General features: G+C 38.4%; 3 protein-coding genes across 7 annotated transcripts; 1 reads left to right on the forward strand and 2 right to left on the reverse strand.

Annotated features, from left to right (window-relative positions):
* The first annotated feature begins 1,698 nt into the window (after positions 1–1,698).
* On the forward strand, positions 1,699–6,114 carry hdhd2 (haloacid dehalogenase-like hydrolase domain containing 2). 3 transcript variants are annotated; one of them, XM_063480826.1, is made up of 9 exons: positions 1,699–1,746; positions 3,404–3,549; positions 3,766–3,868; positions 4,155–4,260; positions 4,562–4,646; positions 4,912–5,077; positions 5,267–5,317; positions 5,611–5,674; positions 5,836–6,114. In XM_063480826.1, the coding sequence occupies exons 1-9, from the start codon at positions 1,735–1,737 to the stop codon at positions 5,937–5,939; spliced, it is 837 nt and encodes a 278-aa protein (XP_063336896.1). In that variant the 5' UTR covers positions 1,699–1,734; the 3' UTR covers positions 5,940–6,114. The 3 variants fall into 3 exon arrangements, with proteins under 3 accessions (XP_063336896.1, XP_063336898.1, XP_063336897.1); XM_063480828.1 differs by having other exon boundaries at positions 3,404–3,513; positions 5,836–6,110; XM_063480827.1 differs by having other exon boundaries at positions 1,700–1,779; positions 5,836–6,113.
* Positions 6,115–6,142: 28 nt separating this feature from the next.
* On the reverse strand, positions 6,143–10,009 carry LOC134631734 (katanin p60 ATPase-containing subunit A-like 2). The gene is made up of 8 exons (XM_063480290.1): positions 9,980–10,009; positions 9,678–9,776; positions 8,852–8,915; positions 8,653–8,771; positions 7,625–7,707; positions 7,408–7,550; positions 7,156–7,257; positions 6,143–6,244 (listed from the first exon to the last, which is right to left on the reverse strand). The coding sequence occupies exons 1-6, from the start codon at positions 10,007–10,009 to the stop codon at positions 7,409–7,411; spliced, it is 537 nt and encodes a 178-aa protein (XP_063336360.1). The 3' UTR covers positions 6,143–6,244; positions 7,156–7,257; position 7,408.
* A 471-nt stretch (positions 10,010–10,480) lies between these two features.
* LOC134630964 (katanin p60 ATPase-containing subunit A-like 2) lies at positions 10,481–20,177 on the reverse strand. 3 transcript variants are annotated; one of them, XM_063478805.1, is made up of 16 exons: positions 20,041–20,177; positions 18,444–18,514; positions 17,941–18,107; positions 17,784–17,820; positions 17,244–17,334; positions 17,056–17,154; positions 14,362–14,427; positions 14,082–14,159; positions 13,665–13,763; positions 13,169–13,232; positions 12,968–13,086; positions 12,761–12,852; positions 12,571–12,681; positions 12,073–12,235; positions 11,827–11,929; positions 10,483–11,744 (listed from the first exon to the last, which is right to left on the reverse strand). In XM_063478805.1, the coding sequence occupies exons 1-16, from the start codon at positions 20,089–20,091 to the stop codon at positions 11,605–11,607; spliced, it is 1,551 nt and encodes a 516-aa protein (XP_063334875.1). In that variant the 5' UTR covers positions 20,092–20,177; the 3' UTR covers positions 10,483–11,604. The 3 variants fall into 3 exon arrangements, with proteins under 3 accessions (XP_063334876.1, XP_063334875.1, XP_063334877.1); XM_063478807.2 differs by lacking the exon at positions 18,444–18,514 and having other exon boundaries at positions 20,041–20,156; XM_063478806.1 differs by lacking the exons at positions 14,082–14,159; positions 14,362–14,427 and having other exon boundaries at positions 10,481–11,744.
* Positions 20,178–20,546: the final 369 nt, after the last annotated feature.

The raw sequence follows: 20,546 nt of genomic DNA on the forward strand, positions 1-20,546 counted from the left end.
ATTGCCCTTCCCAGAGCCCAGGCATCTGTATTATTGAAGCAGCTAACATCCAAAGAAGAGCTTTGAATGTCCTTCATGATGCCTGGAGAACTATTCCTGAAGACTATAGAAAAATTAAAAGAAAGCTACAGTATTACATACACATAATAAGGAATTTAAAATTTTGAGTATTTGTATATATCTTAGCTGGATACACATAATAAATAGCAACTTTGTGTTTGGATTTACTGGGGAACAAAGGTCACATGCATCACTCTTTATTAAAAGTATTTTTAACAAACTTAAAAACTTTAAAATTTTACTCTCACTTGACCAAAAGCGAGCACTTGTGCCTGGATAAAGGAAATCACTGTGTAAATATTGACATACACTATTTCTCTCAACTTCCTTTTTCTCTGTCTGTCCAGCTCCACATCATTAATAATCTCCATATGCAGTGAATTATCACCATTCTCTATCCAGCTAAGCTCCACTTTTATTAACATTAGATGGAGGAGGGTGCGGGGGAAAAAAGGGGATCTGCTGGAATTACAAGCATATGTTTATCAGAGAGATTTGTGCTGTAAAGCCACTTTGATATGTGATTCGTTTAGCTTGGAGGTCAGGAAAAAAACTATAAGCTAGCACGCAATTATATCTGAATATGTGTCTGCAATTCACAGGTCAGGATGTGTGGTGTTTTGATCTGCGGGCGCTTAATAATAAATCACACAAATATTTTTTGAGAGAATTGTGGTGAGTCATTGTGCTTACTTTAGAGTTTAATTTGAAAAGTATTCATATTGAATATAATTTACTGTAGCTATAATGGAAAAATACCCATTCTGTGAAACAATACAAAATATATACAACAGAGTTTAAAGAAAAACAAAATACAACACAGATCAAATCACTGATTACAGTTTTTAAAATACATATTAGATGGAAAAAAGTGCAGGGAAGAGAGAAGGCTACAGGTGTTACAGGTGAAATTATAATTTAATAACAACAGAGCAATAGCAAGAGCCAGAGGAAGTGTAAAAAGAAAGAGCTACTGAAAATAAACCAGAATTAAAATCAGAAACAGATCAACACATTAAAGTTGTGTTTTTGTAGGAAGGACCTTAAGACATTGTACTGAATTAATAAATTTACATTGTGAGATTAGCTTATGTTTTCATGTTTTCCACATCTATCGTGTGCGCTTCAAAATATTTATGCAAAAAATAAAACCAGAAAGCTAAAAAAACAACAGTTGTTATTCACTATGTGGAGGTAACATGCAAAGAGGATTTGATCAGCGGCCTCTGGCATCCTGTAGAGAGAAGGTCTTTATCGCTGCGTTAATACCTCCCACCATATTAAATCTATCCGAATGCACTGAGCGACCCACTAATGCGATACATCTGTTACTTGTTAGTGTGATGGGACACATATGTTTTTTATTATTCTAATGAGTGATTAAGTGGTTAAGGATAACCCTCTTAACTGATTACAAATACAGAAATTGAAAAAACATAAGTTATAATAACACGACAAAAAGAGATTGATATTGACAGGAGAGAGTGATATTAAACATATGGTACTAAGATTTTTTTTTTCTCCACAAAAATGTAGAACACAAGTTTTTTTCTGTTTTGAAAATATAATCCTGTACTTCATTTGAGCTGCAGGGGTCAGCAGTGACCACATAACAAACCCGTTTTAAATCTACGAAGAAGAAAACGTCAACAGGAAGTAGGAGGGTTGCTGCTGATGCTGTTGAAGGTTAGCTGTATTGGCTGTTTACGCTCTCAGTAGGTCAGTTTTTAGCGCTTTTGTACCTTTTATATAAATGGAAACTTTTATTATTAATTCTCTCATTTGGGAATTAATAATAAAGGTTTTTTAAATTATTGTGCCATTTATATAATTCCGAAAACATTCGAACCATTTTCTGTCTCATCACAATGAGTTTGAAAATAATTCATGCACAAAATACTAAAGCTTACTTATTGTTATTGTGTACATTACACCTCTCCTGATACAGCATGTAAACCCGGTTTTTGAAAGAGTGGTTCAAAAATATTATTTAAAATACTAAATAGCTTTCGAAAAAAACCTTCCCCCCTTGTGTTTTTGTCTATCTCCCAATTTTTTGACAACTAAAGTGGTCAAAAGAAGAAGAAAACCTGCTCCTTACTGTTCACGATTTTTAATTTCTCAAAGCAGAAAGTTTTAGGACCAAACCTGTTTTTGCTTCAAAGTTTTGTCATGAGGTGTTTTAATGCGAATTCTATTCAAAGATGTATTAACAGTTTTATGTATGCTTTTATTCGATTCAATTATCATACGGATAGTACACATTAAAGTTGTCAAACAGACAACACATCAGTTTATACACCTTTTCTCAAAAACCAGCCATTACAATGTTTAGTACAATTATGCACGCATCGTAAGTGCTGAAAGCTTTAAATATGGAACGACAAATGTACGAGATACGAATATGTGTTAGATTTTATTCTTTTCCTGCCTGTTTCCCACTTCACTGTACGCACACTACAAGTGTGCCAGATATTAAATAAACATACAAAGTGGAGTAATGTTGTACAATACATCAGGCCTGAATGTAAGAGACTTGTCAAGCCTGTTAAGTTACATCTTTAGGTTATGATTTAGTACCTTTAGTCTGTAGAGATGACTGCAGATGTTAGATACGTAGCCTTACACGCTCTGCGTTTGTGTGTGTGTGGTTTTAGGTGGGTATTAAGAGCATTAATTGTACCCTTGCACTGATAACTACACGACGGAAATCCAAGTATGTCTAAATAATAGGGACTCATAGCCTGAAATCAAATACCTACAGATCCATAAATCTGTATTCTCGGCAGAAACCCATAACAGAAACTGGTGAGTAATCCTCTCAGTTTGGCCAGTAATCTGACAGATTCTGCCACCACCACTGTGAATTATGATTATAAACATATAATCTCCAAAATAATAAATTGTTATCAAAGAATAAGCTTTTTTTTAAAAAACCAACTAAAGCTCCATTTACAGTGGACGATGGTCATATGTAGCGGTTTAGAAATCGTAATCAGATACTGCGTTCCAAACAGGTCTTATCTAATGTGTTATCTAAAATGTTAAGAACATCCTGTATTTGTGGTCTTTCAGATTAGTTCACAACAAGTGAAAACATTGTAAAGAGGATTTTGATCATTAGTTTAAGCAACAACAAAAAGGAAATGTCCCAAATTCCCCAGTTCTGACTTTGTAAATACTACGATTTTTTTCTGTAAATCTGAATAAATGTAGATAAATTTAGATTACAGAATATCATTCACCTTATATTGCAATTTTTAGTGTTTCCTTACGAAAATAACAGATTAATTTATTAAGAAAATGACTGCTCGTGACATCATTGCCTTTCTTTCCTGTGCAGGCCTCCAGGATGGCAGGCAGACGAGCGCTGAAGGCTGTGCTCATTGACCTGAGTGGAACTCTGCATATAGAAGACACAGCAGTGCCCGGGGCGCAGGATGCCCTTAATAGGTGGATGGCAGGAGGGAAAAAATCAGACATAAAATGGTGCATTGAGAGTCAGGATGTTACTCTATGAATGAAAAGAAAGACTGAAAATTATTTTTTTATATTACTTGAACACTACTCAAAAACCTTTTTCTGTCTTGTGCTTGCTGCATATCTTTATCTTGGATCAGTTCTTTTCCTATGATAGAGTGCTGTGAATTGTAAACATGGTTTGAATTACTAGATGTTTTCTTTTGTGTTTTTGTGCATTATCAGGTTACGTCAGGCGTCTGTAGCTGTCAAGTTTGTGACCAACACAACCAAGGAGAGTAAGAGGATCTTATTTGAAAGGCTGCAACGCCTCAATTTTAACCTCCAGGTGAAATAGCCACACCCTTTCTTATAGCAGAAACTTTTACTGCAATACCAAAAGAAATCAAAATGACCTTTAGAAGGGGAACCGCTGTGATCTTGTTTTGTAATGTCTGTTTTTTTCCCAAAAGTAAAGTGATGAAAAAAATGTTAGTGCAGAAGTCAAAATTAGGCGACGAAAAGCAAAACTGGTGATTTACTTAATAAATCAACAAACTGAAAGGACTGTAATGTCATTTTGACCTCTAGAGTGCTGCCTTATGTGATCTTGAAAAATGGCCTTTACTGTACAGGAAAATGAGATCTTCACTTCTCTGAGTGCAGCAAGGAGTTTGTTAGAGCAGAAACAACACAGACCCCTGCTGCTGGTGGAAGACAGCGCCCTGGAAGATTTCACTGGTACGAAGTTGAGAGTGTGTGGTGGTGTGTGTGTGTGTGTGTGTGTGAGTGACAGAGAGGTAGACCTGAATTTATGTTGTTTTACTTATCATTTGTTTCAGTAACCAAATAGGATAAACTATTTATGTTTAAGACATTATAGCTTTATAAAAAATTCTAATTGTCTACAAGCATTTTGTTAAAAATGAAGCACAAAGAATTCATAAATCTATATCTCTTTAGCAGTTACTATAAAATTATATAAATGAATAATAATTTATTAAAAAACCTCCAGTTATATATTTTTTTCTTCCTTTTGCAGGGATTGAGACGTCAGAGCCGAATGCTGTCGTCATTGGACTTGCTCCTGATCACTTCAACTACTCCACACTCAACAAGGCTTTCAGGTGTTAAACTTGGTCATAAGTTTAGCAGCTGACATATATATCAGCAAAATCTTCAGTGTGTCTGATATTTTTACTCAAAAATATCAGATACTTAGTATTATTTATTTATTTTTTTGATATACAGTAGTAGCAAAGCAAGCGTTTTATTTGGGCATATTTGTGCAGTTATGTCTTATTTCTTGAAAAGTGAGACCATATACTAAACTTGGTGTTTGTGATTTTGCTTTCTAAAATGTCATTGTTTTAAATGTGTATTTCTTTCAAGAATGATTCTGGATGGAGCTCCTCTCATCGCCATCCATAAAGCTCGCTACTACAAACGTAAGGATGGTTTGGCCCTCGGACCCGGGCCTTTCGTGACGGGACTGGAGTATGCCACCGACTGTAAAGCTACTGTAGTTGGAAAGCCTGAAAAGACATTTTTTACACAGGTGTGGAATTTATTTTGATATTTTTTTTCCTCATGTAATAAGACGATTGTTGATTTTATAACAGATACGTCAGATACTTACTTGACATTATAGCATCTATACAATCTTTTTGTGTTTAGTATTTGAATTTTTTTTTAATGCTTTTTGGTACTAACAACCATTGAAGCCTCTTCTCATTTCTTCAAATAGGCTCTGTCTGATTTAGGATGTAGCCCCAGTGAAGCTGTCATGATAGGCGATGTAAGTATATTATCATTTTTGACAGAAAGTGAGTTTTTGGCTTTCTCTTGTATACAGTATAACCATTTTTTGTAATGTTATTGTTGCTGTTGACAGTTTTAGTACCTCTTACAAGATATACTAATTTTAAAAATTCTTTTTTTTTCTTCCTAGTGGTAACATTAAAATAAAATGGTGGTCTTTACACCTGTGATATCTATTTCTTCACCAGCCTGTGACTGATTAACACCCTCACAATTTACTAAAAGTAGGTCTGTGCCCTTTTTTGTTTGTTTGTTTGTTTTCTCCAACAGGACGCCAGAGATGATGTAGGCGGGGCTCAAAATTCAGGAATGTTGGGTATTCTTGTCAGAACTGGTGAGCTGAGAAACAGTCAGCTTCTCATTTCATCTTCAGCTGATCCCTTCAGCTTTCTCTTCCATTGTGGTGTCTTTATTAGAAGCTACATTTCTAGCTACTTCATGTGTCATAATTTTCTTTTCTTGTTGCTAACCATCTTCTCTCCTGTTATGTTGTAGGTAAATACAGAGAAGGCGATGAGAATAAAATAAGCCCAGCTCCCCACCTGACATGTGACAGTTTCCCAGATGCTGTTGAACACATCCTGCAGAATCTGCTTTGAGCGCCAAGTAAAAATAAACTTCCAGTTTCATTTGCACAAGTAACACTGCTAGTGTTTCAACAGTGGAGAGACTTAAGATATGAAATTATTTTCCTCAGAACATCCCGATAAATCGAAAACAGTCATGCTATAGTAGTTTGACTCAAAGTACCAGTCACCATAACAAAAGTTTCGTTGTATTAGGTTGTATATTTTTTTCAGATAATAAAATCTATCAGGTTTCGTGCTGAGTGTTTGGTGTGTTCAATCACATTCAGGAAATCAGCCGTTGTTACAGTTTCCAGTTGGATGGCAGGCTGTGTCATCTGTAAAAGAGAATCAAAGTAAGACAGAGAAGATGGCTGTTGTAGGGGTCAATCTTGACTTTCAGAATCAGAGAAACTTTATTAATCCCAGAGGGAAATTGAGTTGTCATAGCAGCAAATATACAACAAGCACTCATATAAAATGAGTAGAAACAGAGATACTGGTAGATAAATATTAAGATAAATATAGAGATATAAGTATAAATATAAAAGGACAAGTATGTTTGCAAATATGTGTCGTGGTGTACAAAAGTGACAGGGTGCACTGAGGTGTGATTAATTCTGTTCCACATTTGTGGACCTGACCCAAGTGGATGAATTAAAGAGTCTGATTGCAGCGGGAAGGAACAACCTCCTGTAACTTTCCCTCAGACAGCGAGGTTGAAGGAACCTGTTGCTGAAACTGCTCTTCAGATTGTCCAGTGTGTTATGGAGGGGGTGGGAGTCATTGTCCATGATTGCCAGCAGTCTTGCCAGCATTCTGACACTGATCACCTCCTCCAGGGTGGCAAGCTTCATGCCAGCAACAGACTCGGCCTTCCTGATGAATTTCTTCAGTCTGTTTGCATCCTTTGCTTTGATGCCTGCACCCCAGCATGCTACAGCAAAAAAGATGGTGCTCACAACAAAAGACTTATAAAACATATAGAGCAGCCTGCTGCATACATTGAAGGATCTGAGGCTTCATAGAAAGTAAAGCGCGCTCAGACCCCTTTTGTAGGAAGCATCCTTGCTGGCAGACCACTCCAGCTTGTGATCCAGTTGAACTCCCAGATACTTATAGGATGTGACTATTTCGACATCAGTCCCACCAATGCAGACAGGGGAGGGTTGGGATCTGTTTCTACCACCAGCTCATTTGTTATAGCTACATTCAGCTGCAGGTTGTGTGTGTGTGTGTGTTGTCCTACCATCCTGATGTGACTCCAGAGCATCAAAGATTTTTCCAACTGGTCTCATGGCAGCTTCCTTACATGCCATCTTATATCTGAGCCAGAGTAGCCCTCCATCTCCTGGAAATAAAACACAGAAGCACATGAATGAACACATTTCCTTCTAGATAACATATATAATTTCATGAAATCAAATATGGTAATTGAAAAATGTGAAGCATAATGATTAAACGCCTTTGCCAATGCTTCGTACTCCAGTACAGTGCATACCTCAATGCCTCCTGTGCAGCTGAGAGGAGGCAGCCAGTGAGACGTCATGGCTTGGCGAGCTGGTGAAGAGGTAAGACTCATCCATCTGAACCAGTAACTCGGTCTTTATCCTGCGACTCCCCTTGTGCTCACCTCTGAAAGCAGTGAACAGAGTTTTTGTGGACAGCAGCAGTGGCACATCTACATTTTACTGCAATTAGTGGTTAAGGTCACCCATGCTGCTCTCTGGCCCATCACTGACTCAAGCTCATCCAGGAAGATGGTGGATGGAGCGTGGTACCTGGCCAGCTCAAATAGAACCTGCAGACACATGTATTAAATCATTTACACCACATACATGGTCAACATATTTGTACAAAAGTCATGTTACTGAAATAAAATGAGTCATTTCTTATCAGTTTTTATGTACTCAAAACGAATATGACAGTCAAAATGCAAAATTGGCTCTAGTTTATTTGTAATCTGCAATATTTATTGTTTACATCACAGAATGTATGCCATGTAACCACTATAAAAGCTGTGTTGTACATGTAGCATAGCATATATGCGGGGCCCAAGGCTTGTCTTGATCGCCAATCTTGCATCCAAAGTAAAGACGATATGCCTTCTTCACTTGAGAAGTGATACTTTCTTCTGGTTGGCAAATGTCATTTCCCCACAAATATAGCTAAAATTGTCCACAATATTAACACACTTTTGAGGCATTAGTGTTCTGTATTGTAACTAAATGGATAGAATAATGACAGTTTTATGTAACAGTAGCTTAAACTGTATCCCCTGAAGTCTGAAATATTCCTCAAATTTTCCAACTAGGCTTTGTATAGTACACTGCTGATCTCAGCTTACTTCAGCAGCTGCCTGGCAGTAGTACTGCATTGCTTCAGGAAATAATGGAATAAACTCTGGATGATGTGTACATGATGGTATTATCCAATGTGATGCAATATTACATCATTCTGTGCTTATTTAGGATGTTGTTACAGTCCTGCTAGATAAATGTACACAGTGAAACATAGGAAAAAAAAACTATATGAAATATCTTCCAAACGAGAGCAAATACAATATTTTCATGCTCATATTTGTGTTCAGCACACCAAGACACTACAGATTAGGACCTTTTTAGGTCAGTAACAATTTCAGTGTTGACCAGTGTAATCAGACCTAAAAAAATGAAACACAAAACACAAAGTATAGTATACAAACATGTTTTTGTAAAATTCTTCCTATAGCTGAATGACAACCTACCCTGACCAGTTTCTCAGAGTCTCCCCTCCACTTGCTGACAATGCTGGAAGCTGAGATGTTGAAGATGGTTGTCTTACACTCTGTAGCTACGGCCTTGGCCAGCAACGTCTTACCTGTACCTGCGTGTGTGAGGCAGTGTAAGGTAAGTTTTCATAGTGAGCCCCTGACATTTTTTAATATCCTACACTTGAGTAGTTACCTGGAGGACCATAGAGCAGTAAACCCTTCCATGGAGACAGGATGCCTGTAAAGAGTTGGGGATACTGAGGAGGAGAGACTGAGTCAAAGAATGAGGGGGAAACATGAATAAAACAGTATAGATACAACTTGAGTAAATCACATCCTAGCTCAGTATGAGAACACACCACATTTTCATTTTCAGCACACCAATAGCAAACTGAGCTCTGTGCAAAGAAACCTGATAAGTCTGATTTATAGCTGATCAGTGCTGCAAATACCACACACAACAAATTAGTTTAAATTTTAGGTGGCAAACACAGGCTGGCTGAAATGACCAAACTGACCTATAGCTCAGAGAATGAATAATAATGGAAGCAAAAGTTTAGGATTGTGGGAAGGCAGAGAGACGATGTTCAATAAAACAGGCCAGCAGAATATATACAAGGAGATGGACACATCAGTCCTCATCTTCGTCTGTAAATGTCAAGAGGATGCAGACAACCTGATTTGTTGTCGTCATATCCATGAGAAAGGTCTGGGCGATGATGACAAAAGTGTGTGCATCTATTTCTGTGTGTGTGCGGGTTTTTATCTATTTGCAGAAGCACAAATTGTGTGATTGTGGCTGTGTATAATAAATTCTACATGGCATGCCACATGTGTCTTCCTATCCATCTCTGTATCTGTGTTACCATAATATCCCAGGTATAGATTTAATGTCACTCTAATAGACTGGCCTGACCCCACTGCCCTCCTTCTCTTTAAGCCCTTTAAAAGAGATGTATTCAGAATCGAAGATGGGCGACCAGAGCTAAAATACCAACATGCTCGGGTAGCGGCCGCACCTTAATGGGATAAACGACGGCCTCTTTGACTAATCGCTTGGCATCCTCCAGACCGATGATGTCCTTCCATCGCACATTGGGGCTGTGCAAATAGATGTCCTTTGGAAAAACATACACACACAAACACAACAGAGAATGAGTGATGCATGTGGAAGACATAAGCCAGAAATTGGCCCCCACACACATCCCGGTTGCGTAAATAGGTGTCTTTTAGAATGAAACATCGGGTAAGGGAAATGGATAGAGCCTGGGCCTTCATTAATACAAAAGATCAATTCATTCAAAACAAAGCCCTCTGGTACTCTGTAGTGGACACATTCAGCAAGAGTCATATGGAGGATTTTCATATTTTTACATTATATTCCAAGGAACAAATTAAGATAAAATCAGCTTCTCCCCAGGCTTGTTTATTAATGTGTGTGTGTGTGTGTGTACATCAACCAGTTGAGGGTGTCTCTAGGCAACCAGTGGATGCCGCCACTTAAATGTGGCTATGAGTGCATGCAGAACTTAGCTTATTAGGTCAATGGCTAACTACCACACTTGTGAAAGCAACAGTATAGAAATCCCATTACATGTGTAAAATAAAACGACTAAATAGAGGCTGTCAGGTGTTGCTTGCAACACTCGCAATGTGATGAAGCACAGAAACAGGAGTGACTGACTTAGTACACAAAATAGTACATTTCAGAGTACTCTGCTTCCTCAGTCTCAAAGTAAAGTTTAGAGGAAAGGCAATGTGCACAAAGACAAAAAGGCTGCATAGAAGGAAAAAAGAAGGTGAGAAAAGAGTCGAAAAACATGCGTGCCAATGAAAATAAGGTGAGAGAATGAAAACAAAAGGAGGAAAGAACAGAATAAATGACACAGAGTTACCCGAAGGAACAATGAGAGCCTTCTACACTGCAATAAGCATTTAATTTCATTGCATACACACTGCTAATGCAGTTTTTTGGGAGAATAGGATCAAACAAAGGAAGATGCAGTTAAAACATAATAGAAAGACAATGAAGAGGACGTTATTATGAATTATCATGAATAAACTGAAAATAATCTGAAAAAGAGCATTCTGCTTGAAAACTGAAAAGTCATTTAGTCAGGCCCTAGTCAAACAGGCCTAGACAGTGCTTGCAATCACTGGTTGCTAGGAGGACAATATTATTCTCTGTCTGGTTGCAAGTGGTTGCTGGCAGTCACTGTGAATCTGATTGCTAAACCAGCAGCGGGGAATCTGATAGACTAGCATTCCCATCCTGTTTCCCGATAATAATAATTCCCTACTGCAACTTCATCTGTCATAATTTTCTTTTCTTGTTGCTAACCATCTTCTCTCCTGTTATGTTGTAGGTAAATACAGAGAAGGCGATGAGAATAAAATAAGCCCAGCTCCCCACCTGACATGTGACAGTTTCCCAGATGCTGTTGAACACATCCTGCAGAATCTGCTTTGAGCGCCAAGTAAAAATAAACTTCCAGTTTCATTTGCACAAGTAAACACTGCTAGTGTTTCAACAGTGGAGAGACTTAAGATTTGAAATTATTCTCCGCAGAACATCCTGATAAATCGAAAATAGTCATGCTATAGTAGTTTGACTCAAAGTACCAGTCACCAAAGTTTTATTGTATTAGGTTGTATACTTTTTGTTTTCAAATAATAAAAAAGAAAACAAATGATCAATGAACAAATATTTTCTCCATGTCAAAAAGAGTTTTTCAAAGCTCCACAGTTATTAAAATGTACACCGTTCCAACCTGCAGTAGCTTGTCACAAATATCCAAAGTATAGGAAACATTTTATGCTAATATATAGTCATTAGTGTAAATTATTAGTATAGTGCAGGATATAAATTTGTAACAGTAAAAACAAGTTATCGCATTTAGTGGCATTAGTATGAAAGTCTTTACATTCATGTTATGTGTACTAGTGTCAGACAGATTGGTACTCTCTCTCCCAGTCTGTGTATCTGTCCATTAGGTTTCGCGCTGAGGGTTTGGTGTGTTCAATCACATTCAGGAAATCAGCTGTTGTTACAGTTTCCAGTTGGATGGCGGGCATGTCTGTGTCATCTGTAAAAGAGAATAACAGTAAGACAGAGAAGATGGCTGTTGTAGGGGTCAATCTTGACATTGTGTGTGTGTGTTGTCCTACCATCCTGATGTGACTCCAGAGCATCAAAGATCTTTCGAACTGGTCTCATGGCAGCTTCCTTACATGCCAATCTTATATCTGAGCCAGAGTAGCCCTCCATCTCCTGGAAATAAAACACACAAATGTACAGATGCACATGAGTGAACACATTTCCTTCCAGATAACATATATGATTTATGAAATTATATTAATTACAGAAAAATTGTTAAGGATAATGATTAAACACTTGACAAACTCCATACACACTTTTGCCAGTGCTTCGTAGTCTAGCACAGTGCGTAGCTCCACCCCTCCTGTGCAGCTGAGAGGAGGCAGCCAATGAGAAATCATGGCTTGGCGAGCTGGTGAAGAGGGAAGACTCACTAGAATCCGCTTCTCTAACCTCCTGAGCATTGCGTGGTCCAGTTCCCTGAGAGAAGATTTATTAGAAACAAACAAAGGCAGATTTAACTGTCATAATTTTATAGCTGTCTTAGTAGTCATCTTTTTTTATTTATACAGCTGTGACTTTGACATCATAACATCATATTCTTGTGTTTGTCAAGAAAATGAAGGGTCTCTTTTCAAATGCATTCAATGCAAGAAAATGAATGAATGTTAAAATCAGGCTGAGATGATGCTGGCAATAAATGTACGAGGAGGGTTGAAACAGCAAAAATAGTGAGTTGTATTTTTCTGTCTTCCTATTCATTTGTAAATGCAACAGAAGGCCAGTAAGTCCAAATGTGCATGTGATTAATCTACCAAGGTAGGTTGGAGGCAGCAAGTACAAAAACCAGGTCATCTGATCTGGCTAGTCCATCCATCTGAACCAGTAACTCAGTCTTCATCCTGCGACTCCCCTCGTGCTCGCCCCTGAAAGCAGTAAACAGAGGTTTTGTGGACAGCAGCAGTGGCACATCTACATTTTACTGCACTTCGTGGTTGAGCTCACCCCATGCTGCTTCCTCTCTGACCCATCACTGACTCAAGCTCATCCAGGAAGATGGTGGATGGAGCGTGGTACCTGGCCAGCTCAAATAGAACCTGCAGACACATGTATTAAATCATTTACACTAATTAGAACCCCCCCCCCCTCCTCAGAGAATAGCATTCAAAAATGTTTTTGTAAAATTCTTCCTATAGCTGAATGACAACCTACCCTGACCAGTTTCTCAGAGTCTCCCCTCCACTTGCTGACAATGCTGGAAGCTGAGATGTTGAAGAAGGTTGTCTTACACTCTGTAGCTACGGCCTTGGCCAGCAACGTCTTACCTGTACCTGCGTGGGTAAGGGAATGTGTAGGGCAAGTTTTCATAGTGAGCCCCTGACATTTTTTAATATCCTGCACTTGAGTCCTTACCTGGGGGACCATAGAGCAGTAAACCCTTCCATGGAGACAGGATGCCTGTAAAGAGTTGGGGATACTGAGGAGGAGAGACTGAGTCAAAGAATGAGGGGGAAACATGAATAAAACAGTATAGATACAACTTGAGTAAATCACATCCTAGCTCAGTATGAGAACACACCACATTTCCATTTTCAGCACACCAATAGCAAATTGAGCTCTGTGCAAAGAAACCTGATAAGTCTGATGATGCAGTTTTTATCTACTTGCAGAAGCACAACTTGTGTGATTGTAGCAGTATAATAAATTCTACATGGCATGCCACATGTGTCTTTCTATCCATTTCTGTATCTGTGTTGCCATAATATCCCAGGTATAGATTTAATATTAGTCTAATAGACTGGCCTGACCCCACTGCCCAACCTCTCTTTAAGCCCTTTAAAAGATGTATTCAGAATCGAAGATGGGCGACCGGAGCTGAAATACCAGCATGCTCGGGTAGCAGCCGCACCTTAATAGGATAAACAACGGCCTCTTTGACTAATCGCTTGGCATCCTCCAGACCGATGATGTCCTCCCATCGCACATTGGGGCTGTGCAAATAGATGTCCTTTGGAAAAACATACACACACAAACACAACAGAGAGTGAGTGATGCATGTGGAAGACATAAGCCAGAAATTGGCCCGGTTGCGTAAATAGGTGTCTTTTAGAATGAAACATCGGGTAAGGGAAGTGGATAGAGCCTGGGCCTTCATTAATACAAAAGATCAATTCATTCAAAACAAAGCCCTCTGGTATTCTGTAGTGGACACATTCAGCAAGAGTCATATGGAGGATTTTCATATTTTTACATTATATTCCAAGGAACAAATTAAGATAAAATCAGCTTCTCCCCAGGCTTGTTTATTAAGGTGTGTGTGTTTTACCCTGCTGACGATCGTAGCTAGTTCCCTCATCTCACCACTGATTCCAGAAAAGCCACTCAGTGGCTTCAGTAGGCGTTCCTGCAGCATAGACTTTTTATTATTATCAGTAGACATTTTGTACTTTTTGTAGCCTTCAAATTGTTTTTATTTTAACAATTTTGGACAATTCAGACTGTTACCAAAGTATATTTTTACAAGTTTCACAGTTGTTTGAAGCTTGTCTGAATATTATGACCTTTTTTTATAACTCAGTTTAGCTCAAAGGCTCCAGCATAATTACCATATGGTCTGAATCAATCCCAGCTCCTCTGACAGCATCCTGGATTGCACCTTTGGCATCAGTCATCTGCCCCCAAGATACATAAGAGAACATAATAGTTTAAATATACATGATGTATGTGTGGAGGATGTCCATGTGAGTGACCATAGCTGCATATTCTTTAATTTGTCATTTTACGTGGATCCTTCACCTCCTAAATTGATGATCCAAAGGCGGATTATAAACCAGGATGCTGCTGGAAGGTTCTCTGCCATGTTTGACCCTCGCATGGCTCAAGATGATATGGATTCACTTATTTTGTCTTTTAACAATCAATGTAAATCTATTTTAGATACGGTGGCACCTCTGAAACTAACTGTTGTCCATTCTTCAAATTTCTGTCCTTGGATAAATGAAAATATTCGAAATTTTAGGAGATATTGTCGCAAATTAGAACGTTTATGGAAGGCTTCCAAGCTTGAGGTCCATAGGGTACATCTCAAGGAATCAATTTTCTTACTTAATGACATGATAAAAAATGCCAGAACTGAATATTTTGCTAATCTAATAGCTTCAAAAAAGAAAAATCCCAGAGTATTGTTTGATACAATTAAGAACATTGTCTCTCCTGATGTTCCTCATGTACCAGTCTATACTAAATCTGATTGTAATGACTTTTTAAACTATTTTGTTAGTAAGGTCGCTGCCATCAGGTCTAATATTTCTCCATCATCCTCTCAGTATCACACTGACACGTTGCTTACCTCTGACACCTGGTCCTCTTTTACTCCTGTCACCTTGCAGGACATCAGGGCTCTACTTGGTCGAATGAAACTGACTTCAAGCCACCTTGATGTACTTCCTCCATCATTTTTCATTAGTGTGTTTGACTCTATTGGCCACTGTATTCTGGAAATAATTAATACTTCTCTTTATACTGGCTCCCAGTTCCCAGCTATTTTAAACAAGCTATTGTTGAACCAATATTAAAGAAACCAAATTTGGACCCATCTCTTCCAAGCAGTTACAGGCCAATATCAAAATTACCATTGGTGTCAAAGATCTTGGAAAAAACAGTTGCAGAACAACTTAACAACTTTTTGGAGAAGAACAATGTTCTGGACATTTTCCAGTCTGGTTTCCGCAAATTGCACTCCACTGAAACCGCTTTGCTTAAAGTGTCTAGTGACATTTTGATGGCAGCAGACTCTGGAGAGTACACCGTTCTGGTTCTGTTGGATCTCAGCTCTGCTTTTGATACTGTTGATCACAGCATCATGATAAATAGGCTGAAGGACTTGTTTGGGATTACTGGTATTGTTTTAAAATGGTTTATGTCGTATCTGTCTGAGAGATCCTTTACTGTCTGTATCAATCATGTGTTGTCTGAAACGTCAGTTCTGCCTTCTGGGGTACCTCAAGGATCTGTTTTAGGTCCTATTCTCTTTTTGCTGTATATACTCCCTCTAGGCCAAATTATCAAACGTTACAGTAATATTTCTTATCATCTCTATGCTGATGACATTCAGTTATACTGTTCTTTCAAAGCTTCTGAGTTTTATAAATTGTCTTGTTTAAATAATTGTCTGTCAGAAATCAAACAATGGTTAAATGACAATTTCCTCCAGTTAAATGCAGATAAAACAGAAACCTTGATTATTGCACCTGATCACATGCTCTCAGAAATTCAGCAGCATATCAGTTTTTTAAACCCTTCATTTCAGTCGAGTCTCAGAAACTTAGGTGTTATATTTGACAGTTCAATGTCTCTTGAGAAACACTCTAAACAACTTGTCCGGAACTGTTTTTATCATTTAAGAAACATTTCTAAACTCAGACTACTGGCGTCAAAGACAGAACTTGAGATGATTATTCATGCTTTTATCTCTTCTCGTTTGGATTATTGTAACGGTCTTTTTACGTGTCTCAACAAATCAGCTCTGGATCGCCTTCAGTCTGTACAGAATGCAGCGGCAAGACTTTTAACTGGTACAAACAAGAGGTCACACATTACTCCAGTTTTGGCTTCTCTTCATTGGTTGCCAGTAAATGTTAGGGTTCATTTTAAAATTTTAGTTGTAACTTTTAGAGCTCTGTACGGTGAAGCTCCCCAGTATATCTCTGACCTGTTGAAACCTCATGCTTCATCCCGAGCACTTAGGTCTTCAGGTCAGAGGCTACTGGTGGTCCCACGTACTAGGTTTAAAACACGTGGGGATCGGGCTTTTCAGGCACTGGCACCTAGGCTGTGGAACTCCTTGCCGTTGTCTTTACGCTGTCTAGACTCTACTGACTCTTTTAAAAAGCAGCTGAAGACATTTTTATACAAACGGGCTTTTAATTAATTTTAACTTCTATGTCTGATCTTATTGTGAAGCACTTTGTGATTTTTATCTGTGAAATGTGCTATATAAATAAATTTTACTTACTTACTTACTTACTAACAAAAGTGACAGTGGTAATTTTGTTTTAAAAAGGGTGAGGACTTCTTTTTTTATGTTTTTGCGTTTGGCACGGCCAAATCAACCCCAAATCATAAAGGTGCTGGTTTATGTTGTAATGAATTAAACATAAACAATTTTGTTAGCATCCTGCTGCAGCATCATCGTAAAATGAAAACCGTCTCATAAAAGTCATACTAGACAAAATTGTGATTAACTTCAATTGGGACGATGAGGTTTGCTTCTGTTCTCAGAGTATTAACTTCTCCAGTACCTTCCTGTTTGTGGCACACTCGCCAGCTGGTCGATTTTTGATGGAGGATACGCTGAGACCAAAGTCCGATGACTGTGGAGCAAGATAGGTGCCATTCTCCTAGGAAATTAACACAAATGTCAGAATAATTGCTAGCTAGAGTACAGAGTTGTTTTGATTTGACTTCATTTTTCCACATTTGCTCGTACACTAGTGGCTGGCTTCTTTGCTCCAGTTCCTGTGTTTGTGTTCCGGGATGGGTTGATTTCTGGGAGAGGTTTGACAGCTGAACAGGGACTCCTGGGGACAAATAAAAAAGAAAACACATGTATTTTTTGTTTTTTTAACTGTCATGCATGGACTAGCAGCATGGCAGACTCACTATTATTGTTATATATTCAGGTGGGAATCACCAGACACACCCATGATACAATATTATCACAATACTTCACTCATAATTATTATTGTGATTTTTAACATTTTGTGACATGCTGAGTTTTGCAATAACATATTTGCAATTTATCACCCATTTCAACTACAAATTATCTCCTCAAAGTTCAACTTGTCAATATCTGTTTTATGCAATAAGTTTTTTGTTTTTGCTGCCCTAACGCCATAAGACAGAGTCTGTGTTGCTTTATCAATACAGTATTGCCACAGAAAATACTGAGATTCGATGTTGTATCGATTTTTCCCCACCTCTACTGTGAGCATGTATGGACAGCATACTTGGTCCATGACTGACTCACCTCTTAGTTGCACTACGTGTTGGATATTTTCTTTCACCTGGACAGAAAAAAATATCAGAAAAAAACATGCTAAGACTATAAGTTAGTTTTTAATAATTTTACAGAACATGAGATATAATTTTCATTGCTTCTCAGTGTTTCAGCAGAGTTCTTGTACCTGCTTCTGCTATTCTTCTGATAAGTTTGGGATACTTCTGGAATTTGACGTAGTGGTAGCTCTCGTACTCCATCAACACCATCTCCAGATCGATGTTATCGCTAACCTCGAACCTCCTAGCACCACCATTTGTCTCTTGGTCTAAGGCCACTGCTGCAGCTACATAGCTGGTGGACAGACACATTGCAAGGAACAGATTTTTGATGTGCTTGTCTTGATGAATTGCACTTCACTTTTTCTATACAGACATACAAATATGACCTTTTGGTTGGTTTGTTACCATTTATCCAATAATAAACCAGCAATGCCATTTTGCATTATGCCATTGTGTTCTGAAGTAACAAAGAGTGAATTTATGTATTCTACCTGCTCTGATTAAAGAAACTCAGCCACCTGTTTTAAAAGTCCATATCTAAACCTGATGCTAAAAACGTACTTAAAAGAAAAGTTCATCTTTTTGATCACCACTTGATGCATCCACACACACACAATTTTATACTGACCCTTGCCCTAGCAGGTGGTGATAGATGAGGATGAGGAGACTTTTCTTCCTCATCTCGGTCCTCTGCTCATCCTGTTGGACAGCAACAGGAACAGCAGCAACAAGAGGACAAAAGGGGAATTCAAATGGAGCTGTTATATGAGAAATAACTACCAAATAATATTGTTCAATTTGTCACAGGTGTCATGAAGAACAGATATGGTCTAATAAAGACCAATACAATCCCCCCAAAAGCAAAACATTTTAGAAGAATATCCAGATTTTTTTAACTGAAGGATATGAAGTGTCACAACTTATGGATAAACAAAACTTTAAAGTGAATCACTGAAATGCAAAGACATTAGCTACTCTATATACAGGTTATAGCAAGATATAACATTTTACAGTATTATTTTAGGCCATGATGCTATGCATAATAACAAAAGCATTACACAAGCGAGCCACAGCACTCAAAAAATACTGGTTGGAACTCCATTCATTCATCCTTTTACTTCGCCATATCCAATTCAGGGTCACCATTAGGCTGGAGTCTGTACCAGCTGTCATATAGCGAGAGGCATGGTACACCGTGGACATGCTGCCAACCTAACGCAGGGCTAACACATTCCTATCTTATGAGCAAGTTTAGAGTCACTGATTAAACTAATGTCCATGTGTTTGAATTGTGGGAGGAAGCCAGAGTAGCTGAAGAGAACCCACACAGACACGAGGAGAACATCCAAACTCCACACAGAGACACTCCAGCTGGTCTGTGGATAGACCTCTTTGGGAGGCAAAACTCTTTACCACTGTGCTACCCACGGGCTTGAACTGTATGCCTAATTTCAGTAAAGATGGAAGTCTCAAGAACTGTACTTCTTTAAGCTTGTGAAAATTCCCACTATTGGTTTAATACCTTGCACCCTCCACCTGTTGTTTTTAGAACTTAAGAAACCTCTTGGGTGAAAGATGAAAAACATCATCAAACTTAAAGAAGTCCAACTGCTTTTTTTTTTTTTTTACAAGTTCTTAAAGACTGCCATGACCTGGATGACTAAGAACCTGCACAGACAATAAAGATGGAAATGACACTCCCTAAAGTATTTATTTATGTCTGTGGTCTAACTAAAAGTATCCACTAATTATCAGCTAACGAGTTAGCCTGTGCTCGTTAATGCTTCAGTTCTCTTCTCTTCCCTGGTTCAAACATGTGGAGGAGGAATATTTTATATTGGGCTGGAAATACAGGGAAAACACAGTTGCCAGCAGAGGGGGCCAGCCAACCACAAACAACAACCAGTTGACGCTGTCTCTAGGCAACCAGTGGACGCAGCCGCTTTACTGTGGCACGAGCGCATGCAGAACTTAACGATTAGCTCGACGGCTAACTACCACGCTCGTGAAAGCGACAATATAGAAATCCCATTACATGTGCAAAGTAAATCGACCAACACCTGGATACATATGCCTTTAGCTTAACACTGCTTGCAGTACCAGACAGTTCAGTGCCCATCTGTTCACTGCCACTGCTAGTTAGATAGCCACAAGCTGATATCTGAAAACAGTTGTGCGTCAAATTTGCGTAAAACAACAAGAAACAAAAGCCCGTGTTCACTCACCGCCTCTCGGGCCTGGTGGGCGACTTTCATTGACTGATAATTGAGCTCCATTACTGTTGTAAAAATTTCGTAAGGTCGGTATTATTCGTTAGGTGATGGTGAAGTTGATCCACCGTGTAGTTCTGTCGGGTCTTATGTTCCCCTCGGGGCTACCGTACTTAGGAGTATGCCTCTTCTGTGAAGCAGCAACGGGTGGTAAAGAAAAACATCATCTATGCTTACTTTTAGATTTAGAAAAATCTCAATGACAAAATATTTCATTGACTTAAAGTTTTGCAAAAATGAGATGTTAAAAGCTCTTTAAGAGCTAGAATGCTAAAGTTTTTTTAATTTTATTTTATTATTGTTAGGTTTCATTAAAACGCAATATCTTAACTGCCTATATTGTACTTTTGTACTCAATCACAAATGTTTTCCAAGTTTGACATGTAGCCTACTACCTTTTACTCTGATGTTATTATCTTTTGAAAGCCTCGTGTAGAGCTCATATTAGATTTCTTTTCAGG

This window comes from Pelmatolapia mariae, linkage group LG7, assembly GCF_036321145.2.
Source record: "Pelmatolapia mariae isolate MD_Pm_ZW linkage group LG7, Pm_UMD_F_2, whole genome shotgun sequence".
In the NCBI taxonomy this organism is placed as follows: Eukaryota; Metazoa; Chordata; class Actinopteri; order Cichliformes; family Cichlidae; genus Pelmatolapia; species Pelmatolapia mariae.